The following is a 27958-nucleotide window of genomic DNA, read 5'->3' on the forward strand; positions in this document are numbered from 1 at the left end:
AGTGTTTTGTGTGCTTCCTGCATCTCGGTGGTTATATATTTCCTTAATGTTGGGAAAATTTCTTTGATGTTGTTGCAAATCTGGTTTACTCCCCTGACCTACCACTCTTTTCAAACTACTCTGTCTTAATGAATAAATTTTGTCTTTGAATGTTGTCCTGAATATTCCTTTCCTATATTTAAAATATATATATCATTTTCTTTCATTAACTGGTTCAATTCCTCTACTTTATCAAGTTCTGATATTTTATTTTCTACTTAATCCAATTGACTGCTAAAGATCAGCCTTACGGTTTTCTAATTGGATCTTTGAATATTTAAATTTTGTCATCACTTCAGCCTGCTTTTTTTCCCTTTAGATTTCTATCTTTTTATTGTATTCCAGTTTCAAATTCTATATTGTATTTTATTCTGTATACAGAATGAAATTACTGTATTAGATTCTGTGGGGAATTTCAGGTTGGTATCCAGTTGAGCTGAGGTCTGAACCCCTATGGTCATAATTTACCTACATGACACTGTAGGCATTCCCTCATGCTCCTGGAACTCCGGCCCCTGCCTAAGGTACCACCTCCCATAGCCCCCACAAGAGAAGCATGGTCAGTAGTCATGTAGACTATGGCCCAAGCTTCTGACCTTCAGGCTAAACTCCTCCCCAGTTACCTAGCAACAGTGAAGACCATAAAAAGGGGTGTTCAGCCCCATCATGCTCTCTTACCCTCTTACTCCTTTGTCCTCTTACCTCTCACTTCTCTCTCCTCTTCCCTTTCTCTTCGTCCTCTTCTTTCCTTCCTCTCTCTGTCTCTGTCTCTCTGTCTCTGTCTGTCTCTGTCTCTCTGTCTCTGTCTGTCTCTGTCTCTCTGTCTCTGTCTCTCTGCTGTCTCTGTCTCTCTCTGTATCTCTGTCTCTCTGTCTCTCTCTCTCTCTCTCTCTCTCTCTCTCTCTCTCTCTCTCTCTCCCTCTCTCTCCCCTACCTTCTCTCTTTCCCCTGCATTTCTATAATAAAGCTCTTAAACCATAGGGTGTCTCTGCTCCTTCAAATTCTGCTGTGCACTCTGGTTACTGTTGGGAACTTCTTCCCCTATTTCCTCTCTCCCACAATCCTGGGGCACTAGCAAGGTAGCTGGGGGGGGTCCTGGTTGGGGGCTGCCCCTTTTCCACCCCCGCCTGGAGGGTCAGGTATGCTCACCCAGGGCTCTGTGGAAAAGCAACCCACAGCTCTGCCTGTGTCCCCTGCCCAGAGCACAGGAGCTCTGGCCGAACTTTAGGCACCTTTACCTTCCCCCACTTCCCCTGGGCGCCCCCCAGGGCCACCCTTTTATTTTGTTCCCAACAAGATTCAGTAATTTGTTTGTAATTTCTTGAACTTCAATTAAATCTGTCTTCTTTTTCTTCTTTTTCTTCTTTTTCTTCTTCTTCTTCTTCTTCTTCTTCTTCTTCTTCTTCTTCTTCTTCTTCTTCTTCTTCTTCTTCTTCTTCTTCTTCTTCTTCTTCTTCTTTTGGATATTTTCTTCATTTACATTTCAAATACTATCCCAAAAGTCCCCTATACCCTCCCCCCCTGCTCTCCTACCCACCCACTCCCACTTCTTGGCCCAGGCTTTCCCCTGTATTAGGGCATATAAAGTTTGCTAGACCAAGGGTTCTCTCTTCCCAATGCTGGCCAACTAGGCCATCTTCTGCTACATATGTAGGTAGAGACAGAGTTCTGGGGGGTACTGATTAGTTCAAATTGTTGTTCCACCTATAGGGTTGCAGACCCCTTCAGCTCTTGGGTACTTTCTCTAGCTCCTACATTGGGGGCCCTGTGTGCAATCCTATAGATGACTGTGAGCATCTACTTCTGTATTTGCCAGGCACTGGCAAAGCCTCACAGGAGACAGCTATATCAGGGTATTTTCAGCAGAATCTTGCAGGCATATGCAATAGTGTCTGCGTTTGGTGGCTGATTATGGGAAGGACCCCAGGTGGGGCAGTTTCTGGATGGTCCATCCTTTCGTCTTAGCTCGAAATTTGTCTCTGCAACTCCTTCCATGGATATTTTATTTCCTATTCTAGGGAGAAATGAAGTATCCACGAGTTGGTCTTCCTTCTTGATTTTCTTGTGCTTTGGAAGTTGTATCTTGGGTATTCTAGGTTTCTGGACTAATATCCACTTATCAGTGAGTGCATATCAAGTGACTTCTTTTGTGATTGGGTTACCTCACTCAGGATGATATCCTCCAGATACATCCATTTGCCCAAGAAGTTCATAAATTCATTGTTTTTAATAGCTCAGTACTACTCCATTGTGTAAATGTACCACATTTTCTCTATCCATTCCTCTGCTGAAGGACATCTGGGTTCATTTGAGCTTCTGGCTATTATAAATAGGGCTGCTATGAACATAGTGGAGCATGTGTTCTTATTACCAGTTGGAACATCTTCTGGGTATATGCCCAGAAGAGGAATTGCTGGATTTACTGGTACTACTATGTCCAGTTTTCTGAGGAACTGCCAGACTGATTTCCAGAGTGGTTGTACAAGCTTGCAGTCCCACCAACAATGGAGGAGTGTTCCTCTTTCTCCACATCCTCACCAACATCTGCTGTCACCTGAATTTTTAATCCTAGATATTCTGACTGGTGTGAGGTAGAATCTCAGGGTTGTTTTGATTTGCATATCCCTGATGATTAAGGATGTTGAACATTTTTTCAAGTGGTTCTCAGCCCTATGTACGGTATTCCTCGTTTGAGAAATCATTGTTTATCTCTGTACCCCATTTTAATGGGGTTACTTGAATTTCTGGAGTTCAGCTTCTTGAGCTTTTTGTATATATTGGATATTAGTCCCCTATCAGATTTAAGATTGGTAAAAATTCTTTCCCAATCTGTTGGTGGCCTTTTTGTCTCAGAAGCTTGGCAATTTTATGAGATCCCATTTGTCGATTCTTAATCTTACCACACAGGCCATTGCTGTTCTGTTTAGGATTTTTTTCCCTGTGCCCATACCTTCGAGGGTTTCCCCCACTTTCTCCTGTATAAATTTCAGTGTCTCTGGTTTTATGTGGAGGTCTTTGATCCACTTAGACTTGAGCTTTGTACAAGGAGATAAGAATGGATCAATTCCCATTGATAACTGCCAGTTGTGCCAGCAGTATTTGTTGAAAATGCATCCTTTTTCCACTGGATGGCTTTAGCTCCCTTGTCAGAGATCAGGTGACCATAGGTGTGTGAATTCAGTTCTGGGTCTTCAATTCTATTCCATTGATCTACCTGTCTGTCGCTGTACCAGTACCATGCAGTTTTTATCACAATTTCTCTGTAGTACAGCTTTAGGTCAGGCATGGTGATTCCCCCAAAGGTTCTTTGGTTGTTGAGAATAGTTTTTGCTATCCTAGGTTTTTTGTTATTCCAGATGAATTTGCAAATTGCCCTTTCTAACTCAGTGAAGAATTGAGTTGGAATTTTGATGGGGATTGCATTGAATCTGTAGATTGCTTTCAGCAGGATAGCCATTTTTAGTATATTAATCCTACCAATCCATGAGCATGGGAGATGTTTCCATCTTCTGAGATCTTCAATTTCTTTCTTCAGAGACTTGAAGTTCTTTTCATACAGATCTTTCACTTCCTTCGTTAGAGTCACATCAAGGTATTTTATATTATTTGGCACTATTGTGAACAGTGTTGTTTCCCTAATTTCTTTCTTATCCTGTTTATCCTTTGTGTAGAGAAAGGCCACTGATTTGTTTGAGTTAATTTTATATCCAGCTACTGCACTGAAGCTGTTTATCCGATTTAGGAGTTCTCTGGTGGAATTTTTAGGGTCACTTATGTATACTATCATATCATCAGCAAAGAGTGATATTTTGACTTCTTCCTTTCCAATTTGTATCCCTTTGATCTCCTTTTGTTGTCAAATTGCTCTGGCTAGGACTTCAAGTACTATATTGAATAGGTAGGGAGAAAGTTGGCAGCCTTGTCTAGTCCCTGATTTTAGTGGGATTGCTTCCAGATTCTCTCCATTTACTTTGATATTGGCCACTGGTTTGCTGTATATTGGTTTTATTATGTTTAGCTATGGGCCTTGAATTCCTGATCTTTCCATGACTTTTATCATGAACTGGTGTTGGATTTTGTCAAATGCTTTCTCAGCATCTAACGAGATGATCATGTGATTTTTGTCTTTGACTTTGTTTATATAGTGGATTGCGTTGATGGATTTCCATATATTAAACCATTCCTGCATCCCTGGGATGAAACCTACTTGCTCATGATGGATGATCATTTTGCTATGTTCTTGGATTCTGTTTGCAAGGATTTTATTGAGTATTTTGGCATTGATATTCATAAAGGAAATTGGTCTGAAGTTCTCTTTCTTTGTTGGATCTTTGTGTGGTTTAGGTATCAGAGTAATTGTGGCTCCATAGAATGAATTTGGTAGAGTACCTTCTGTTTCTATTTTGTGGAATAGTTTGAGGAGAGTTGGAATTAGGTCTTCTTTGAAGGTCTGATAGAACTCCACACTAAACCCATCTGGTCCTGGGCTTTTTTTGTTTGGGAGACTATGAATGACTTCTTCTATTTCTTTTGGGGAAATGGGACTGTTAAGATAGTTAATCTGGTTAGTTCATAATGTTGTTCCACCTATAGGGTTGCAGTTCCCTTTAGCTCCTTGGGTACTTTCTCTAGCTCCTCCATTGGGGGCCCTGTGATCCATCCAATAGCTGACTGTGAGCATCCACTTATGTGTTTGCTAGGCCCCGGCATAGTCTCACAAGGGAGAGCTATATCTGGATCCTTTCAGCACAATCTTGCTAGTGTATGCAATAGTGTCAGAGTTTGGAAGCTGGCTATGGGATGGATGCCCGGATGTGGCAGTCTCTAGATGGTCCATGCTTTCGTCACAGCTCCAAACTTTGTCTCTGTAACTCCTTCCATGGGTATTTTGTTCCCAGTTCTAAGAAGGGGAAAAGTGTCCACACTTTGGTCTTCATTCTTCTTGAGTTTCATGCGTTTAGCAAATTGTATCTTATATCTTGGGTATCCTACCCCGGAGCTCTTGACTCTAGCTGCATATGTATCAAAAGATGGCCTAGTTGGCCATCACTGGAAATAGAGGCCCATTGGACTTGCAAGCTTTATATGCCCCAGTACAGGGGACTGCCAGGGCCAAAAAGTGGGGGTAGGTGGGTAGGGGAGTGGGGGGGGAGGGTATGGGGGACTTTTGGGATAGCATTGGAAATGTAAATGAGGAAAACACCTAATAAAATTATTTTAAAAAAAGATCGTTAATCTGATCCTGATTTAACTTTGGTAACTGGTATCTGTCTAGGAAATTTTCCATTTGATCCAGGTTTTCCAGTTTTGTTGAGTATAGCCTTTTGTAGTAGGATCTGATGATGTTTTGGATTTCCTCAGGATCTGTTGTTATGTCTCCTTTTTCATTTCTGAATTTGTTAATTAGGATATTGTCCTTGTGCCCTCTAGTCAGTCTAGATAAGGGTCTATCTATCTTGTTGATTTTCTCAAAGAACCAGTTCCTGGTTTGGTTGACTTTTTGTATAGTTCTTTTTGTTTCCACTTGGTTGATTTCTGCCCTAAGTTTGATTATTTCCTGCCATCTACTCCTCTTGGGTGAATATGCTTCCTTTCATTCTAGAGCTTCTAGGTGTGCAGTCAGACTGTTAGTGTATGCTCTCTCTAGTTGCTTTTTGGAGGCACTCAGAGCTATGAGTTTTCCTCTTAGGAGTGCCTTCTTAGGAGTGTCCCATAAGTTTGGGTATGTTGTCGCTTCATTTTCATTAAACTCTAAAAAGTCTTTAATTTCTTTCTTTATTCCTTCTTGACCAAGGAGAAGAGTGTTGTTCAGTTTCCAAGTGAATGTTGGCTTGCTATTATTTATGTTGTTATTGAAGGTCAGCCTTAGTCCATGGTGATCTGATAGGATGCATGGGATAATGTCAATATTTTATGTCTGTTGAGGCCTGTTTTGTGACCAATTATATGGTCAATTTTGGAGGAGGTGCCATGAGGTGCTGAGAAGAAGGTATATCCTTTTGTTTTAGGACAAAATGTTCCGTAGATATCTGTCAAATCAATTTCTTTCATAACTTCTGTTAGTGTCCATGTGTCTCTGTTTAGTTTCTGTTTCTAGGATCTGTCCATTGGTAAGAGTGGGCTGTTGAAGTCTCCCACTATTATTGTGTGAGGTGCAATGTGTGCTTTGAGCTTTACTAAAGTGTCTTTAATGAATGTGGCTGCCCTTGCATTTGGAGCATAGATATTTAGAATTGAGAGATAGATTATCTTGGTAGATTTTACCTTTGGTGGGTATGAAGTGCCCCTCCTTGTGTCTTTTGATAACTTTGGGTTGGAAGTCAATTTTATTCGATATTTGAATGTCTACTGCAGCTTGTTTCTTAAGACCATGTGCTTGGAAAATTGTTTTCCTGCCTTTTCCTCTGAGGTAGGGTCTGTCTTTATCCCTGAGGTGGGTTTCCTGTAAGCAAAATGTTTGGTCCTGTTTGTGTAGCCAGTCTGTTAGTCTGTGTTTGTTTATTGGGGAATAGAATCCATTGATGTTAAGAGAAGTCAAAGAAAAGTAATTGTTGCTTCCTGTCATTTTTGTTGTTAAATTTGGGAATCTGTTCTTGTGGTTGTCATGTTTTAGTTTTGTTAAAGGATTATTACTTTCTTGCTTTTACTAGGGTGTAATTTCTGTCCTTGTGTTTGTGTTTTCCCTTTATTATCCTTTGAGGGGCTGGAATCGTGGAAAAATATTGTGTGAATTTGGTTTTTTCATGGAATACCTTGTTTTCTCCATCTATGGTAATTGAGAGTTTGATGGATATAGTAGCCTGGGCTGGCATGTTTGTTCTCTTAGGGTCTGTATAACATCTGTTTAGGATTTTCTGGCTTTCATAGTCTCTGGTGAGAAGTCTGGAGTAATTCTAATAAGTCTGCCTTTGCATGTTACTTGACCTTTTTCCCTTACTGTTTTTAATATTCTGTCTTTATTTAGTGCATTTGTTGTTTTGATTATTAAGTGTCAGGTGGAAATTCTTTTCTGGTCCAGTCTATTTGGAGTTCTGTAGGCTTCTTGTATGTTCATGGGCATCTCTTTCTTTAGTATGGGAAGTTTTCTTCTATTATTTTGTTGAAGATATTTGCTGGCCCTTTAAGTTGAAAATCTTCATTCTCATCTACTCCTATTTTCTGTAGGTTCTGTCTTCTCATTTTGTCCTGGATTTCCTGGATGTTTTGATTTAGGATCTTTTTGCATTTTGTATTTTCTTTAATAGTTGTGTTTATGTTCACTATGGAATCTTCTGCACCTGAGATTCTCCTATCTCTTGTATTCTGTTGCTGATTCTCACACCTATGGTTCCTGATTTCTTTCTTAGGGTTTCTATCTCCAGAGTTGTCTCCCTTTGGGTTTTCTTCATTGTTTCTACTTCCATTTTTAGGTCTTGAATGGTTTTGTTCAATTCCATTGCCTGTTCGGTTGTGTTTTCCTGTAATTCTTTAAGGAAATTTTTGTGTTTCCTCTACCTGTTTAGCAGTGTTCTCCTGTAATTCCTTGAGGGATTTTTGTGTTTCCTCTTTAACGGCTTCTACTTTTTTAGCAGTATTCTCCTATAATTCCTTGAGGGATTTTGTGCTTCCTCTTTAAGGGCTTCTTCCTCTTTAGCACTGTTCTCCTGTATTTCTTAATTGAGTTATTAATGCCCTTCTTTAAATCTTCTCCCACCACCATGAAATATGATTTTAAATCTGTGTCTTGCTTTTTGGGTGTGCTGGGGTATCCAGGATTTGTTGTGGTGGGCGTACTGGATTCAAATGATGCCCAGTGTTCTTGGTTTCTGTTAGTAATATTCTTTCTTACATTTGCCTTTCGCTATTTGGAAATCTCTGGTGTTAATGATCAAGCTGTCTCTGGTTGGAGCTTGATCCTCCTGTGATTCTGTTAGCTTCTGTAAGCACTCCTGGGGTTTCAACTCTCACCTGAGTTCCAGTGGTCAGAGCACTCTCTGTAGGCAAGCTCTCCTCTTGCAGGGCAGGTGTCCAGCAGTTTGGAACTCTGAACCACCTCCTGAGTTCTGGGGTCAGAACCCTCCCTGTAGGCCGACTCTCCCCTGGCAAGGAATGTGCCCAATGGTCTGGGTCTCAGCTCTGCCTCCTGGCTGAGGATGAAGGCCTGAGGGGACCCTGAGCAAGAAGCTCTGTTGCTTTTATCACCCATGTGCTCTCAGGTGATCAGGGGATCCTGGATGTGCTAGGCGTCCTGTGGCATGGAGAGTGCTTGAACAACATAGATATTAAGGGAATGCTACAGTTGAGTGCTAATCATTTTTGCAGTTCTTTGGAAATATAAGTCAAAAAGTAAATCAAGTTGTTCTTAATTACTACATTCAATGTAGCTTGTTTTATTTATTTACCTTCTAGGTGAAATTGACCTTCAAATTCTTTCCAAAGTCCAGGCTCAATACCCAGGAATCTGTATTAACAATGAAGTTGTTGAGCCAAGTGCTGAACAAATTGTCAAGTACAAAGGTACATATTTAATTCTACTTTCAGAGGTTGATCTTCTCAGTTTGTTTTTTGTTTGTGTTTCTGTGTGTATGTTCTTCAAATGGTTAATAACACACTGACTACTATGTATTTGTTACATTTATTTGGAGAAAAACTTAATTAATTCTTGGAATGCAGGAACAAAAGACTTGAAACTACAGACAGTGAATTTCTTGAGTTCATGGATTAATCTGTTTTATATCAAATTTCTACTCATAAAAATCTGCAGTTGATTTACTCTTTATAATAAGATAATATATCTTGTATTTGACCACATTCTCAAATTTATTTCTTAGTTTTGTCCTTTCTCATTCAACTTTGTCTAGTTCTAGGGGAAAAAAATGTCTAGATAAACTTGATTTCCTTAGCTACATAATAAAGAAAAACATGTGCCTTTTATTTTTTTATGTCCTTTTATTAAGGTTCTCTAATGTAACTGAACAGATAGGATTAAGAAACATCGATTAAAATGGTATATAACAGAGTAGCTTACAGGCTAAGCTCTTTCTTTTCTCCCCTCCCCTCCCCTCCCCTCCCCTCCCCTCCCCTCCCCTCCCCTCCCCTCCCCTCCCCTCCCCTCCCCTCCCCTCCCCTCCCCTCCCCTCCCCTCCCCTCCCCTCCCCTCCCCTCCCCTCCCCTCCCCTCTTCTTCTCTTCTCTTTTCTTTTCTTTTCTTTTCTTTTCTTTTCTTTTCTTTTTTTTCTTTTTTCAGAAACAATGGTAACTCAATCACTGGGCACAACAACTAGAATCCTAATCTTGTAAACCATAGTAAATCTAAGTCTTCCGGTGGTGAATCATGGTGTATTTGCCATCTAAACCAGGAGACACTGATGCTACATCTTGTCCTCTCGCTATTCCCATACAAAAGGCCCCTGTCTCTATCCTGCCCCCTTTCTTCCTCTATCCAAACTGGAAGTCCTGCTTAGTAGTCTAGTGATTGGTTCCTTTTTTCATCAGGGGATGGTTCACAAGAAGTCATCTGAATACATGACTCATTCCATCCATACAACCCCTTCTGGGAAAGTGGAATTAACATCAAAATACAAACAGCACCACGGCCATCCACAACATTTGCCCCCTTCTGTCCACTTAAAAGACTCTTTTATCTCAGATATAAATTTAGCATAACTATTACTACTTTTTAAATTGTAAAGTATAAAATATACCTAACACCCAGTCCATCCTTTTTATCAATTAAATAGAACACTCTGTTATCTATTCTAACTTAAAGGACTTTTAAATCCATATGTTACGTCCTGGTTTAGCTTGTATATTGTCTGAAAACTATCTTCTCAAGTATATTTTCTCAATGTTAAATAGCCTGGATTGGCTATGAGACTAGAAGTAGTCTTTCAACCTCATGAGAAATCCAGGAGTGACCAATACTATCTGAAAATATAGGAAGCCTAACACGGTTGGTTTCCAGAACTGAGACAAATTGTATAGACAGCTGCTTACCTATATAGCCCCAGTAGGTAAGGAAGTTGGGGCATCAGTCTTCAGCCATCTGGCCCAGGATATTCTAATAAACCTTGAAAAACAGAAATTATTAATAACTAGCTTATTTTGTCTTGGCAGAACTAAGCTGTCCTAACCTGTAGCTTGGATTTTCTCAAGGACCATTCAGGTCTGCAGGAGAGATAGGTAATTACTGCTCAGTGGCCACCTAGCCACAATGTACCACCTCACCTGGAGGTATAGATGCTCAGCTGCTTCATTGAAGCCACAAAAAGGGAGCTGCTAGGAGCAGATTTGACTCAACAAGAAGTGAATAAATAGCATCAAATGTCACATTCTGTGGATTTCTGACGTTTTGAAAACCAACTACCTATGTAAAGTAATCTGACTTTTGTTCATTAAATACCCTCAGCTGTTTCTAACTAAAGTATCTGAAAACACCCTAACAATAAACTCAGAGCCATGGATTTTCTATTTGGCCCTTAACTCACAGGCTTAAACATCTCAGATCAGTTTACAATAACAATTATAGAAGGACTGGGTCTAAGCCTCGTACTTCTAAAATTTTTGTATCAATAGAGGAAAATTATACCAATAAAAACCTTGATTTTGCATCAAAATAAGTTTTGTTCCAAAATAAGAAATTATGACTTCAACTTAGTAACAATTATAAAGATTTCTACTAAATGAGATTATGGCTATACAATCAATTCTAATTATTTTCTCCCTATTCCAGTTATGACCATTTCTAAATTCCCCAGAAAGACAACCTTAGAATAACCACCTCCAGACCCAGTCCAAAGAACTGGGACAACAACTCTTCATAACTTATTCAAGATGAATATGGGCATTGAGATAGCTTGAAGAGGGAGGGGGTAGGGAAAAATGAGGGAGTTGGTTGGCCTCAAAAAGGCAATGCCAGAGATTATTAAAGTTTCTGATGTCTGTGTCCTGAGTGGATCCAGATGAAAATCCATGAGATTAGGGGTTCAAGAAGGTCAGTTTAACATGTCTGATGATGAATCTTACTAAAGCTATATATTCTGTAATATACAAATCTCAAACCTAAATTTTAGTATCATCAAGGTAACTTGTTTTTGTTTGATTCTCTGGAATCTAGTTCTCTGGAAGTCTCCCTCTATCAAATCTGATCCATATAGCTATGGAAGAAGTCTAGAGCCTAATCATTTTTTCTAAAAACACAAAGACAAAACCTTTTTCTCAAATCAGTATATCCTTCAGCAAGCAATCAGGAAAACCTGTAGCTTGCCCTCTGTCCCAGAGGAACAATAAAATAACCATAATACTCAAAATTATACCCATTTTGATTATAAAAACAATTGAAAACAAATGAAGTAAACTAAATAAATACTGTATGAGTATATTTAGGCTTTTCCTAATTTATCATGTCAAAATATAAACCCAAAATTCCCATGGATCCCATGTTAGAGAATATGAGTTTCTTGAAGAATTTATTTTACCATCTTTAAAACAATTGATTTACACTTCTGTCTATACTGCTTATAAGCAGGCAGCTTCTGAAACCAGGATTTAAATCCAAAAGTCCTGTGGAGCCCATGTTAGACAGAATATGAGTATCCTGTAAGACTTATTAGAGCAATATATCTTTATACCATCTTTAAAGCAATTAATTCAAACTTTCACTAATATCTGCCTATAGGAAGCAGATGGTTTTTACTTGTTAAGCTCTCTGTCTAGAGCAGCCATCCTGTTATACCATCTACCTGTTCAGCTCTCTACCTGGAGCCACAGACATTTATTAATTAATCCCTATTTATAGCAGGTAATTATCACTGCCCTTTCTACTTGGAGTTAGTGACTAATTTTCTCTATCCTAGTTCCGAACCTCAGGTGAAATTCCTCATGTGATTTGGACAAAATTTGTATATAAACCTTTCCTAAAAACAAATAATCCCAATTTTATAAATTCATGCATTGGCAAGCAATGGCAGCCTCTTCTCATCTCGTGGAGACTCTGACTCAGAGCTCCAAAATCTGTCCCCCAGCTCACTAAGTTCCCACTGGGGGGTGGGTCGTTACCACACTAGTGCCATGCTTCAAAAGTCCCCCAGCCTTTGGTGGTACACATCTGGCAACCAGCTCTCTGGAACTCAGTCAAGCTGCCACATGAAGGAAAACACCTTACAAACGTAGCTCAGAAACAATGGTAACTCAATCACTAGGTGCAACAACTAGAATCCTAATATTGTAAGCCATATGAAATCTAAATCTTCTGGTGGCGAATCTGCCTCTAAACCAGAAGACACTAGTAGCTACATCTTGTCCTCTTGCTATCCCCATCCAAAAAGCCCCTATCCCTATCCTGCCTCCTGGCTATGATCTTTCTAGTCGAACAATGACTTTCTTTGGATACAAAGGCCCAAAAATCCAGCAGTTGTTCAGTGTGTAACACTGGATGACTCAGCTGGTCTTCAGTCTGGGTCGTAATCCCAGAGAAGAAGGTTATAATACTTAGAAGATCATAAAAGTAAAGGAATATCTTAGCAGCAGGATAGATGAACTTATCAGTGAAAGTTAATATACAAGCTTTATGTGGGCTGCCACCAGAAGATATGACCTTAGATTCTTAGGCTCATTCTGACCTCAAGTGATTTGGATTTAGGGTGGGTATTCCCATACCAAATGATCCAATCCATGCCCCCCCCCACACACACAGGTATGCCTATCTTTTTGGGTTTTAGTTAATTCTTGAAGTAGTCGAGTTGACAACCAAAATTAGTTATCGCCATCCTGTAACATTCATTGCATTAAAATTTTAAATGAAAAAATGGTTTCTGTGTGTAATTAAATTAAAATTGATAATAGGCCACCTTTTCTCGGTATTTTAGAACTTGTAGCCAAGACATCAAACATGGAGAACATAAAATTTTCTTGGCACAAGGAGACATCATCTGAATATCAAAAACGTATGCTGGAAGAAGAAGAAGAGCCACCGAAGTGGGACTTTATTCATATGATTCAGGTAGGGAATGGTCTTACAGTATACTACCAAAAATGATGTTTTCCACAAATTTGTATGAAGAATACATAAAATGAAAATTTTTGGTTCTAGTTTTATAAGTAAACACTTTCTGCCTTAAAAAGGTATTGGTAAATACAAATATTGTTTGACATATAAAAGGACACTTATTTAAAACAATAGAGTGATTATACATCCTAGTGAGTTTTTAATGGCTCTACTGGTATAGATGACCAGTATGTATGTATGTATGTATGTATGTATGTATGTATGTACATCTCTACTTCTACTTATATCTGTATCTATAAATGATAAAGACATTTTCTAAAACCTCTTGGTTTTACCATTAGTAGATATCTTTGATACTATGCATATAACAGATGGGACATATTTTATAATATTAGGATGGCAATATGTTACTTAAATGAGTCAATCATTTAGAAGAACTTTACTTCTATGACTCAGCAGAAGTAGACTAATCAGGAATATTATTGCATAAATGTCATTAGGCTTCAACTCTAGGCATCACTGAAATTTATTGATAATAAGGAATATATCAGTGTTGTACTCTTTCTTCTTATAGCCCAAATCACATAGAGTTCAAAGGAGTACAATCATAAAAGCCAAAACAGAAAAAAAAATTAGTCTATAGCTCAGCATATTTAAGCAGTCCTAAGCCTATATTTCCTTAGAAAACAAATCTTTTATGTGTCAGGAGAGATTTGACATGTTCATCAATCAAATATTATTTCTCTATTAGATGTATTTACTGCCCTCAAGCAACTGTTTCCTAGTCTTCCTCTCTTTTCTCTTTTGCAAGAAATAATAAAAAAAGATCCTGCAAGTCCCTGCACTACCGCCAGCAACTCTCTACTCTGGCACAGTCTGAAGGCTCTGTCTCTAGCTAGTCACCGCAATGACCAATCACTGTGTTCCCAGCTCTGGTTTGCTTGTCCTGGAGCTGCTAGCTTCTACTCAGCCATACACTGTTGTATTCGACGGCTCCACATTCCAGGAACCAAGTAGACCTGCTAAATTCCTGCACTCAATCCAGCTAGTTTCTGCCCAGGCGTGGTCCCGCTGGGCTACTCTCAGTCTGCCAATTCTCCCTTCACTGCCACACCAGTCCCATGCAATGACAGTCCACCCCATGGTCAATTTCCATAGCTCTCTGCCCTGCAACTCAGTAGAAACAAAACTCTAGAAGCTTATTTATATATCAATAAATTCTCAATTCACAAGATCTAATACAATAATTTCAGAACCAACTGATAATGATAAAAGCTGCTCACCTAGATTAGACAAATTATCCCAATCATTCTAACCTTTATGAGATCATAACTACCTGTGGCTATTTAAAGCCATACTGGTTCAGGTTTTTCTTCCTGTCTGTCTGCCTCCATCTTGGCTTTTTTTTCTCCCTTTATATGCTCTCTGTCTCTGCAACTTTTAGCTCCACCTCTCCTTTTCCTGTCCAATCACAGGCCTCCTGCTGCACTAATACTTTAGTGTGCTTGGACAGGGAAAATCCTGTCACATTTCTCCTCCTGTCACATGTTGCTGATCATTCATTCCTAATTGGTCATCTTACTTCCACTTTTCAATAAAAAGCCCACTGAAAATTAATCTTTTACTCTCTGTCTATGTGCTCTAGTATTCTATTGCTGTTTTAAAACACTATGGCCATGATAACTCTTACACAGGAAAAGTACTCAAATATATAATTCTATGAGGTCCTTTCTTAGTCAAACCAATACACTCCACTTCTGTGCTCTTATAGACCTGTACATATTTCATAAAGCAAAATGCTTTTAGTCCAACTTCAGTGATCCCTACAGTCTATAACAGTCTCAACCCTGTTGAAAAATCTATTTCCAAAACCTCTTCTGAGACTCATGTTATCCCCTATAAAGTCAAAAACCCATCACAAATTTCCAACATACAAGGACACAGAATAGGAATTTCCATTCCAAAAGGGAAGAAAGGGAGCAGAGTGACTAAAACTCATCATGGCAAACTCCAAACTCTGCAGTTCTATATCTGATGTCAAAATATTCTTCAGATCACCAGCTCTTCAGCTTTGTTGATTACAACATACTTCTGTTACTTGGGCTAGGTCCACAGCCTTGTAGAAACTCTCCGTGGCAGATATCCCAAGGCTATGGCATTCCCAATATTTTGGGGGTTTCCAACAAAATCCAGGCTTCACTTTCATGGCTCTGGGCCTCTATGCAGGGGTACCCCCTAACCCATGCCTGGTCCTAGTGGCTTTTCTTATTCACTGAGGGAGATTCCATTGTTTCAGGAAATTTTAAATAAGAGCAGTAAGTACCTGTGCTATACTGGATACCAGTGGGCCATATGACACCAGAGAGGGGTGTTCTCGTCTTGGCAGACTCTCTAGCTTGCACTTCCCAGACATCCCCAACCAACTCGCTATGTACCCTCGGTGGGTTGCTGCCATGCCAGCCCCATGCAATGATCACCCACCTTGCAGTTAGCTGTCACAATTCCCAGTAACCGAGTAAAATCAAAACACACAATGACACAGAATAGGAAGCTTATAATTAAATAGTCAGATTTATATATCAATAAATTCTCAAATCACAAGACACCTACACAATAATTTCAGAGCCAATTGATAATGATACAAGCTGCCCACCTAGAAGAGACAAATTATCCCAATTATTCTATCAATATATGATATTACAGCTACCTATGGCTATTTAAAGCCATGCAGAATCTGAATCATCCTGTTCATCCTCTATCTTCCTCCTCCTCTTCTCTCTAGCTCCCTGTCTTTGCAACTCTTAGCTCTTCCTTCCTTTTCTCTGTCCAATTACAGGCTTCTTGTTATATTAATATTAAATTATTTGAATATGGAAAAATCCTGCTACATATTACCATTTCTATTCAAATTAAAAAAAAAACTTTTCTCTCAAGTATAAATTGAGCACAACTATTAGCATTTTGTAATTTATAAGGCACAAGATAGACCTAACACCCAGTCCATCATTTTTGTCAATAAAAAATAGAACACTCTGTCATCTGTCCTAACTTAGAAGACTTATAATTCTACACCTGATTGATGTCCTGGCTTTAGATTTCATGCCATCTAAAAACCAGCCTCTCAAATTTGTTATTTCAATGTTAAATAGCCTGGGTTGGCTATGAGATTATCTGGAATCTAATTCTCTGGGGGGTATTACTTTATCAAATGTGATCCATATTACTCTGGAAGGTATATAGACACTAATTACCTTTTCTAACAAGGCAAAGACAAAACTTTTCTCCCAAATCAGCATATTCTTGAGCCAGTAACCAGAAAAACCTCTCTCCCAGAGGCTTAATATAACCACAAAACTCAAAATCACACCCCTTTTGAAAGTTAAAGCAATCCAAAACAAATGAAGTAAACTAAAATACTGTATGTGCCTATTCTTAGGCCTTTTCTATTTTGCCAAGCAGGATAATAACCCAAGATTCCCATGGAGCCCACATTAGACAGAATTTGACAGTCCTGGGAGGTATATTAGAGCAATATACCTTTATACTCTTTCTGTTCGGCTCTTTGCCTACAGCATCCATCTTGTTATACCATCTATCTGTTTGTCTCTCTGCAAGGAGCCACAGACATTAATTTTATTAATACCTATTATAATATTTATCTGTTGAGCTCTCTACCTGGTGCTACAGACATTGTTAATTAATAATTGTTTATAGCAGGTAATTATCACTGTCCTCTCTACTTGGAGTCAGTGACTAATTTTCCCTATCCTAGTTCCAAACCTCGGGTGAAAATCCCCAAGTGACTCAGTCAAAATCTGTATGTAAATCTTTCCTGAAAGCAAATATTCCCAATTTTATAAATTCACAGTTCAATCCATCTCTGTTCTGAGAAGTAGGAGACTTCCATCCTCCTTCTCCTGACTCAGAGCAGCCTTCCATAACCCCTTTCTTGAATCCTTGTCTTTAAAGCCAGAACTACATGGCCAAAACTGCCAAGTTCTTCTGCTTGCTGAGGCTCTGCCCCTCCTTGTTAAAATATATTTTTATCAAGATTCTGTTTTTGATGATTTTCTTCACTGCCTAAGCTTTTCTCTAATTCCCATTTATAAGTTGCAAGCTTTGCTGGGTGGGGTCTTGTCCTGAATCTACCTTCATTACAATTCCTGGTGCTTCTTTTCTCCTCACATTATACATTATGTATTTTCCCTTGTACAACTTAGAGAGGCTTAGTCCATTGTCATGGCAGAAAGCATGGCAGCATGCAGATGGGTATAGTACTGGAGAAGTAGCTTGAGAGTTCTATACCTGTGTCTGCAGTCCACAAGGAAGGAGGAAGAGACACTTGGCCTTGTATGGGCTTTTGAAACCTCAAAATCCATTCCAAGTTGCATACTTCCTACAACAAGGCCATACATACTCCAAGAAAGAGTGCCACTCCAGCATTCATGAATATTCGCCTGTGGAGTCATTTTTGTTCAAACCACAACACCAGAGATGGCAAATAGTTGAAATGACCTCTATGCTGTCCATATGACCAAGTCCAAGCCATACCCTTAGGCCCTTAAGCTATCTAGAGATAGGTTACCTGTATTAGCTTCTTAGAGGAAATGACAGGTAACCTGAATCAAGTTTCAGTGGAATTATACTTTCTCATGCACTGTAGATTGTATTATACTATGAAACTTTTTCTCAGTTATACTGGGCTTAAATACATTGGGAATAAATTGGTTGTTATTAGACTTCCCCAAGTCTAATCAAGATTGATAAACCCAATTTGCACCTAGTGTTCATTCTTATTTCTTTGAGGATTCACTTCTTTATTTGGATACCTGCAGGGACCAGCTCAGTTAGGCGGATAGCATATTTGTCCATCACCTAATGTCTTTTTGTTGTAACTCTATGTTTAAAGATTTTGCCTGATACAAATTCACTCAATGTGAAAAATCAAAATTTCCTTTGAGTATAATAGTCCAAACAACAAGCATACAAACTATGTAGTCCAAATCAACATAGAGAGCCAGCTCATTTCTTTTTCTTTCCTACTAGATGCTGTATTATGTAAAGGATATTCCAGCCACCCTGAAATTCTTCCATGGTCTCTTAGCTGCCAATGCTAAAATTCTCATTATTCTTGTGTCAGGTAAGCCATTTCAATCAACCTGGATTTTAAAATATCAATTGTAAACAGACATGCATGGATTCATATGTTTGGATAAAGTGAGTATATTTTGTCTCTGTTATGAAATTCATTTCAAATTAAATTCTAGATTAGTAGAACTGTCATTTGCAACAGTGCTTAGTCTAGAGTATCTTGTGGAAACAAAATCTTTGAGTTTCCATCTATTCAGAAAATATTCTGTAACTCTCATAAAGGAGTGAGAGATGATGCAATACTGCTTTTGTAGAGGACTGGAATTTGATTTCCAGCACCTATTTCACGCAGCTGACAACTACCTGTAACTCTAACTTAACATATGTTTACATCCATCACATGCACAAGTGTGCACAGCACACATACACAAATAGGCACAGCAGAAACTCTAACAAACCTTACAAAAAAAAGAAAAAAAGAAAGGAAAAATGCTTTGCCTTGTATATGTACATTTTCATCTGTTGCTGTGATAAAACACTGTTTAAAAGGAACAATTTAAATTATTCATCATCATGTCTCTGTGCCCAGCTCATCTGCTCAGTCTTGGTGGATAAAACGAACCTGAGAATGTAGCCTGGATAACCTGCACTAGAGTCAGACATTCCAATAAAAATAAGGGGATCCTTTTGAAAAAGCTGGGATTTATATAATGATGTGTGATGTAATGTCATAGTGTCTGTAAATGAGACAGCCTACTGAGCTGCACACTCAGAACCAGCCTGACAGATCAGTGACTATAGTTATTGCTTATTCCATGAAGATCATGTGTAGAAGCCTGTACTGGCTAGTTTTGTGTCAACTAGACACAGCTGGAGTTATCACAGAGAAAGGAGCTTCAGTTGAGGAAATGCCTCCATGAGATCCAACTATAAGGCATTTTCTCAATTAGTGATCAAGGGGGAAAGGCCCCTTGTGGGTGGGACCATCTCTGGACTGGTAGTCTTGGAGAACAGGCTGAGCAAGCCAGGGGAAGCAAGCCAGTAAAGAACATCCCTCCATGGCCTCTTCATCAGCTCCTGCTTTCTGACCTGCTTGAGTTCCAGTGCTGACTTTCTTTGGTGATGAACAGCAATGTGGAAGAGTAAGCTGAATAAACCCTTTCCTCCCCAAGTGCTTCTTGGTCATGATGTTTGTGCAGGAATAGAAACCCTGACTAAGACACAACATATTTTCATTCTTTTTTAAATGGCTGAGTGATTTTCCATTGTATGAACATGATCACTGGGACTTAAACAGAGGTGGTGGCTGTTTCTCATCAGGGCACATAAAATGCTTGCAAGTTTCCTACCCACATTTTTTGATGTTCATATTCATTTATGAGAGGGGTGGGGTGCATTCTGAAATCCTTTTCCTAAATGGTTAGAACAGTAAATTCTGCAATAAAAAAGGCATATTTATACAAAAAAGCAGAACAAAAACCAAACCAAAACAAACCAATTCTACTAGTGAATCTGACATTGTGAGCCGTTTCATAAGATAGAAAGGCATTTTATGGTTTAGAATATGGTGTTCTATGTGAATTTTAGAATTGGCCAAGCTCCTTTATAGATACAGTAGTCTGCTGGCTGCAGCAAAAAAATTAATAAAACCTATAGGTTATTAGCATCAAGAAATCTGAAAACAAAACAGACCCAGGGAAGGGTATGAAGACACATGAGGTGTGACTACTAGTGTACTTCCTACATATATAAACTTTACTTCTAAGCCTTAATTAATTTTAGGCTATTTGTCGAGAGCCAGAGCCATGTTATTTGCATTTATCCATACATGGGATCCAAATGAGCTCTGTGTGTTTCTATAGGGAATCAAAAAGTCAGTAAAAGTAACAAGTAACTTTAAAAAAAAAAAGAATTTTGAGTCAGAAATTATTCAGTCAATGCACTTCGTATGGCAGAAAGAGGTTTTGCTTTTTCAAATATGTAGTTCACAAGGTTTTTGTTTTTACTGATTGAAGAATAGGAGATTGTCATGTGTAAGAAGTAAGAATTTCTAATTGATATTGTTCCTAGAAATGAGAGTTAAGCACTAAGAGTGTTCAGTTCATTAGACTAGACCTCAGATAAGGTCTTCCTATTATCAAAGTCACAATGAAGAAATGTCACATTATCTTTTTCTTACTGTAACCACTGAGCAAAACAAGAAAAGATATTTCAGAAATTTGCTTATACTTGCCAGAAATTAAATAAATAAGTATGAATTATAAAATAAAAAGTCATGTTTTAAAATAGCTTGATTTGTGCTTAAAAAATAAATTCAACCCGATTAAAGAAATATGTTGTCCATTTTTAACCAGTTTATTAACTAGATTGTTCCTCATTTCCCCAGTCATAGTCTCTCATGCGTAACCATTAAAAACATAGAGTAAATGGCAGTCGATTTTATCCAAACTATCTTGAGTACCCACCTCGCCACTCTCTGCACTGGAACCTTCCTGACATTTCACATCAAAGGCTATTGTGAGCTCAGGAAAGTGAAGATCAGTGCCTTTGCCTTTCAGCTTATTACTATTGCTTTGTATAAGCTGTGGGTTAACAGAAAATGATCAATATGTGTTTGAACTCAACTGGATAGTTGTTTATTTGTGTTTTGTGATACTGGGACTACCAGGTTCTAAAATACAACCAAAAGAGAGTATGATTGTTCTAATAATGACCACATATAAAGCACAGAAACTATGTGTATTTGCAGATTTGTTTACATTGAAATAAAAGGTTTTGTGGAAAAAACTATATATTTTGATGTGCATATATGCTATGTATGGAGGTAGTCAGACAAAACAATGTAGGCTAAACAAGTAAAACTAATTAGGACAAGAAAGACAGGTTGAAATCAAGAAAATCAGGTCATTTAGTGGTCAGTGTACTATAGTAGATCCTATATTTTCTACTGTGTTCCTTTGCTTCTGTTAGAGAGCAATTTTAACTCAAGAAATATTCACTTAGTGCTAACTAGCAGAACTTTTTGATTATCAACATGAAAAACTGAAATGAACAGAAAGGATAAATTATTGGAATTTTGTTTTAAGTGATGAGTCTTTACACTAAACATTTCACTGATATGTCTTTCATTTCTTCTGGTTGCTCACTCAACTCCAAGTTCCTTGGCTGGCTGGTTAGTTCTTAAATGTACCAGCCTTGTATTTGCTTCAAATCCCTAATAGTTGTTCTTTCTGTCTGGAGTAACCTTCATTGTGATGTTTATGTGGTTGCTGAGAGATTTGTACTCAAATGTTACCATATGAAACACTCTGTGATCATCATAGGTAAAACAGCAGTATTCAAATGTCTTTCACCACACTTAAGCCTTACTGGTTTTTTGTTGTTGTTGTTGTTGTTTTTTCCTTTTTTGCTTACACTTTATATCATATGATCTATTTAATCTTCTTCCTGGTTTTGTTATGCTACTTGAATTAAGCTTCACAAAGGGTATGAATATTATTTTGTTCTGTGCTCTACTCTATTATAATGACTGAGAGAAGCTAAATGAAAGAAAAAATAAAGAAAACAACAACTTGTTTTTTCTATAGGAACTAGTGGCTGGGAAAAGCTATGGAAAAAGTATGGATGTCGCCTACCGAGGGATGACCTCTGCCAGTATGTCACATCTTCTGATATTGCGCAGATACTGGATGACCTGGGTATTAAGTATGAATGCTACGACCTTGTGTCCACCATGGATATAACAGACTGTTTCATTGATGGTAATGAAAATGGAGACCTGCTTTGGGATTTTTTGACAGAAACCTGTAACTTTAGCAAAACAGCACCACTGGATCTCAAGGCAGAAATTATGAAAGATCTTCAAGAGCCTGAATTTAGTGTTAAGAAAGAGGGGAAAGTACTTTTTAATAATAATCTGAGTTTCATAGTGGTTGAGGCAAATGTATAAGTCATAAGAGTATTCAGAGCTTATATTTTGATCAAATGCTGATTTACTTAAATATCAAATACTTTATTATTTAAATATTGAAGTTAAAATTAATCTCATAATAGGATGCAATATTATCCCTTATAATGAAATCTACAAATTTCCAAGACAACTTAGGCTTTCTTAAGAACCATGTGGGCCACTTTTGGCTGTGACCTTGAAAGAAAATACTCTGTCTAAACACTGTCTAACTGGAAACGTGATTTGAGTTTCATTAGCTTACTGATAATAAAGTTCTTTCCATTTTCTTAGTGTACTGGGAATTCTTAGAATAGGAATAAAGTATGTGTCATTCATTCTTTGAGTAAGGCGATATTTGTTGATTCTCTAATGACAAAATGTAAGTATTTCTCTACCTGTACTGAAGTGTTTATCTTCCCACTTTCTTCTATAGTAGTTTCTATCATATGCTTTATTAATAGCATCATAAAGTCAGGAGCTGGTGAGATCACCAGATGGCTCTTCCCAAGGACCTGCCGGGGTTCAGTGTGGAATATGTATATGTTACACCTCAGAACCATTTGTGACTTCAGCTCTAGGGAATCGTATGTCATACACTGGCCTCTCTGGGAATCAACACTTAACGTGTATATGCACTATCCCACACATATAACTAAGACTAAAATAAATATTTAAAAAGATTATTATCACATTGGCTCTTTGTTTTTCTTCCAGGTTATCTAAGATTTAGTCATCTCTTCTCCTTTTCATATACTGAAACTTGAATTTTGTACAAATCATTTTCGTTTACTTTTTTAAGTTTTAGTTTTGAAGCATCTAAAAGGTCTTCTAAGGTATAAAATACTAATATTTTCATAGTATTTATATATATTTATAAACATATATGTGTATTTATATATATTATATAAATATATGTGTATATTTATATAATTTATATGATATTATATGGCATGATATGTGATATATATGATATATATAGATATAGATATATCATATATGTTGGTATTCCTTCTATGTTGTACCCAACAATAGCAACAGCCAGGTAGGCCTGGCTTGCTATAAAAGGGACTGTTTGGACTCTCCTACTCTCTCTGACTCTCTGCCCCTTTTCTCTTTCTGACCCCTTTCTCCCCTTCCCCTCTGCCCCTCTCTCCATGTACTTCTGGCCAGCCTCTTCTCCTTTCTTTCTCTCTCTGTCCTTCTCTGTCTCTTTTCTTTCTCTGCCTCTACTCTCTTCTGAACTCCCCTTCCCATGAACCTAAATAAACTCTATTTTATACTAGACCCATCATATGGCAGGTACTTCAGGGTGGAGGGATATTTAGCATGGGCCTGCTGAGGTATGTCCTCCCATTGTACCATACCACACTCCACAAAACATATCTTTGGTTTTATAAAACATATAAATATATAAAATATATCATATATTGTAGGACTGTGAAATGCAGCCTGGTTCCTGGCTGAGAACAAGCTGGAAATCCCAGTGACCCTGAGGAATGGCAGGCATTTGCCACACTCCCAGACACTAGGCTCCTGACATGAGGCTGCAACCCTCCATAGATTTGTGAAGGGCAACACCACAGGTAGAGGACATGACCACAGATCACATAGCCTCAAAATAGATCTCTATTTTAATGAGTTACCTAAAGGCCTGGAGGCTTAGCCAATAAACTCCCCTTCCCAGACACTCTTCTCTGCAAAAGGTATTTAACCTCAGGCTTGCCCTGAGAAGTGGGGTACAGTTTTTACCCATTCACTTTCCACCAAGACGATAAATGCCTTTAAACCATGGACTGTCTCTTTTCATTGGGATCTGTCATGGCAAGCAATGGAGCAGGCCTTCTCCTAAAGAGTCAGGCATCTAATCTCCCACAGAAAGCCTCTCAGGGATTCCAGCCATGGCCTCCACCAAGCCAAGCCACCTACTGACAAATCAGGGATTGTGCATTCCCACCCCTGGAGTAATGGCCTGAGGTGCCCCATAGCAGGACACCCACCTGGCACCAGCATGGGGTAAATGCAGTCAAAACTTTCCATGTCCCACCTCCCCAAGCAACCTGAGCCCTGTGGTGGAGTGGACCTGGGACACAACAAACCCTACAATATATGATAATATATACATATTACAATATAAAAGTTATTTGATAACCTCACTCGAAAGAGTTACCTTTGGACAATAAGATTTCAGAGAATTTGGAAAGGCTTATTTGGTGTTCTTATTTTGTTTTAAATAATTCAGTTATTCTTATAATAATAGTATATTTTAAGTTAATAAATAAATAATTTAGTAATTCATGAAGAATTTCTATAATAATAAAATGAGAATTCCCATCAAAACTGAGAAGGATATAGGGAACTGTGGTTTCTATAGTACAGAAGCCTTAACTCATAGGTAATACATTGTTTGCTCCCCAGTGAAATAAGCCAATTCAAGCCACATTCAAATACATATAAATGCATGCTTATTAGGAAACTGCTTTCAGACAGGTGAGTTCACTGACCCCAAGGCAGGAGGCCAAGGAAGTTGCTATAGGGAAGGAGAAAGGGAAGGGAAAGAGAGAGAAAGAGTGCATGCACAGAGAAGGAACAGCAGTGAAGAAGAAGAGGAGGAAGAGGAAGAAAAAGAAAAAGAAGAAAGGAGAAAGGAAGAGAAAAAGAGGAGAAGGAGGAGGGTGAGTAGACAAAGAGAGGAGAAACCAAAATATCTGAGTTGTATAGCAAAGAGCCTCTAGTGGAAGGGCATCCCAGCCCCAGGACTGGAAAGTTCAGGGTTGGGAATGGGGCATGTCAGGTAGGGACTGTAGGATGGTGGGAAAACCTGGAGGCCAGTTATGTAAAATATGCACCTTGTCCCTGGGTCTGAAACTCAACAATAGGTGGTGTTATCATGACAGCATTATCATTTGTGTTGTGGAATAGTCACTTTGAGGAGTCTGTTCCCCTTCTTAACCCAAAGTTAATCTCCATGGCTTAGAATCCTTATATTAATAAATAATCAAGCCTTGTTTATAATAAGTATAAATTAATTATTTTGGGCAGCTGCATTAGATTCCCAAATAAGACCACTGAAAGATCTGTGTAAATCTATGATTCATGAGGATGGAGCAACTTCAACACAAGGATAGAAATCAAGACTCTAGAGCAATTATGGCCTTTTGTTGGAAAAGAATGGACTTGCTATTTAATGATAGAAATAGGTTGGCTCACAGATTGTTATTTATAAATATGACCTTATCCATATCTCTATAGGCCTTTTCTAAAAAATGGAAGGGTAAATAAATTCTCACTATAATGGAAATATACAATAAAATAAATTAAGAATGATCAAATTGCCCTGACCTTGCTCCTCCTTCTTTTGGGAGCCACTTTGGCCTGTCCTGTTAATAAATGGCATTTCACTTTTCTTGGTAGTGCTGCACAACAACAAAAGGGCCCTATTTCCTTGCTGATATGCAAAACCAGCTTAATTCTTCTGGAGGAATGGCCTGCTGAGATGTTGAGCACAACAAACCTAATATTTGTGAAGATCCCCCCCCTCCAGGTCTGCACCGGGTGTGAGGTGATTGCAGGCTTTTGATTAAAAAAGAAAAAAAAAATGTTACCTTCTTTTTTTCTAGGCAGAATTTTCCCCAGGCACAAGCCTACTTCTGCAGCTGGCTAGAGACTCAGTATACTCTTAATTTGCTTAATAAAGTGAGCTGCTTCATAATTGTCTCACAAGGATCATTTCACACAGCCTTCTTTGTTTTCCTTTTTAATTTTGTCTGTATTTGAGACAGTCTCTCATTTTATAGACCATACTGTCTAAGCTGTAACATAGGTGCTGTGGCCTCTGTAATGGCAAGCCTGCTGTATCAGCTTACTGACTGCTGAGATTACAAGGGTAAACCATTGTGCCTGGTTTGCTAAATACTGTGTTACACAGAAAACCATCTCCACACATGCCTAAAATTTAGTGATAGTGTTACAGGTAGCCTACCAGAGATGACCACTCAGACCATTTTAGAGCCAACTGAAAATTTTTATTCCAGCTGGCTAGGACCACACAAAGGTATTTGGGTAGACCCAGGTGTCCAGAGCATAGGGGTTTTAAAAAGCAAAACCCACATCATGACAGCATCCACAGGTGGATGGAAGAGGAAGGGCTTTGCAGAAGCAAGTAGTTTAACAGAAGCAGCTAAATTAAGTCATTAACTGTAGGTGTTTTTCACACAAATAAGCTTAAGACAAATCAGCTAGGACATCCTGACCTTGGTTCCTAGAATTTTTCCATAGAAAATTTCTTCTCTTCATCAAGGAGATGAAGTTCTAGGTAAACGTGAGTGTTATTTTGTATATTGTTGTGAATCCCTCAGTATAACATGGTGCATTGTACGCGGTGGATGATAAACAGGATGACTGCTGAATTCTTTTTTCCTGAACCTTATACTTTTTGTGTTTAGTTTAGGGTTGTAAATATGGCTCAGGAAATTGAACAGGTGCTAGAGCAATTGCAAGGCACACTCAAGGCCCTGAGTTTGATCCCCAGCACAACACCACCACCACCACCACAAAGCAAAACAAAAAGCAAAGCAACAAAGCAATAAGAACAATAGAAAAGCCTGGTGGTGGTGGAGTATGCCTTTAATCCCAGCACTTGGGAAGCAGAGGCAGGTGGATTTCTGAGTTCGAGGCCAGCCTGGTCTACAAAGGGAGTTCCAAGACAGCCAGGGCTACAAAGAGAAACCCTGTCTAAAAAACAAAACAAAACAAAACAAAACAATAGAAATACTTTTAAAAGGAATAATACCCTCACCTTAAACTGAGTTGTTTCCCTCAGAATTAGTATAAACATGAATTTACTTGTGACTTTCTGATATTTGCTCTTAGAGGGTGTTGTCAAATCCAAAGAGAAAATATACTATAGTAAACAAGATTTAAGACCTGATACTTTCTTATCATAGAAATTACCAGCCCAGTGGAAGAGTTAGGAAAAGGACTGTAGGAGTTGAAGGGGTTTGCAACACCATAGGAAGAAAACAATATCAACCAACCATATGACCCACCCCTACCCTATCAGAGCTCCCATGCACTGAACACCATTGAGGGATCTGTGGCTCCAGCTGCATGTGTAGCAGAGAATGGCCTTGCCTGGCATCAATGGGAACAGAGGCCCTTGGTCCTGTGAAGGCTCAATTTCCCAGTGTAGGGAAATGCCATTGAGGTATGGTGGGAGTGGGTGGGTAGGTGGAGGAGCACCCTCATAGAAGCAGGGGGAGTGGGGATAGGGTAGGGGGTTTGCAGAGGGGAAACTGGGAAAGGGGATAACATTCGAAACAAAAATTACCAGCCTTCAGATCTGCTATCATGAGCCAAGAAAAAGTAAGTGACCTCTATATTAATAAAATGAAATGGGAAATTCATAAAGAATTAATATTCATATTCTATAAAACTATGTAGATCCAAGTATATATTTAATGTTTTCAGATATTTATTTAATAGTACTTTGTGAATGAAAATAAAAAGCAAAAGAAGGAAATGACCTAGGTATGGTGGAGGAGAAAGTTTATTGTAGATTTGAGAGAGAAACAGTACTCAGAGGCATGTATATTTGGCGGGTCCAGAGTTAACATAACCAGACTGAGCTTGGCCAGGTTAGGAGAAGTAGGAGGTGAGAAGGGAGAGAAGTTTCTGGCTAAGAGGGGCAGCCTAGGCCAAGAGTCTAACTCAGAGACTGGCATGTAAGGCCCTGGAAGCCGGGCCTCCGCTTAAGTCCCAGGATGAACTGGCCAGCACCCCAGTGTCCCAATAGAAAACCACACCTGATGCAAACTGCAAGAGGTTTTATTATCAGCTAGCTGAGGACGAAGTCCCTCGCCTGTGCAGGGCAGGGGAGTTCGACCCTGAGAGGTGACA

General features: G+C 38.7%; 1 protein-coding gene across 4 annotated transcripts in view; it reads left to right on the top strand.

The window, feature by feature from the left end:
• The window catches only part of Hnmt (histamine N-methyltransferase), a 41141-nt gene extending 18397 nt beyond the window's left edge, over positions 1–22744 (top strand). For all 4 annotated transcript variants that reach the window (XM_021154245.3, XM_021154252.3, XM_021154262.3 and 1 more), the window contains exons 4-7: positions 8428–8535; positions 12884–13017; positions 18070–18163; positions 21702–22744. In XM_021154245.3, the coding sequence (XP_021009904.1) occupies positions 8428–8535; positions 12884–13017; positions 18070–18163; positions 21702–22063 (698 nt within the window). In that variant the 3' untranslated portion in view covers positions 22064–22744. The remainder of the gene's footprint in view (positions 1–8427; positions 8536–12883; positions 13018–18069; positions 18164–21701) is intronic.
• The last annotated feature ends 5214 nt before the right edge of the window (positions 22745–27958 follow it).

This window comes from Mus caroli, unplaced genomic scaffold, assembly GCF_978045245.1.
Source record: "Mus caroli unplaced genomic scaffold, Mus_caroli_1 scaffold_2, whole genome shotgun sequence".
Classification (NCBI taxonomy): Eukaryota; Metazoa; Chordata; class Mammalia; order Rodentia; family Muridae; genus Mus; species Mus caroli.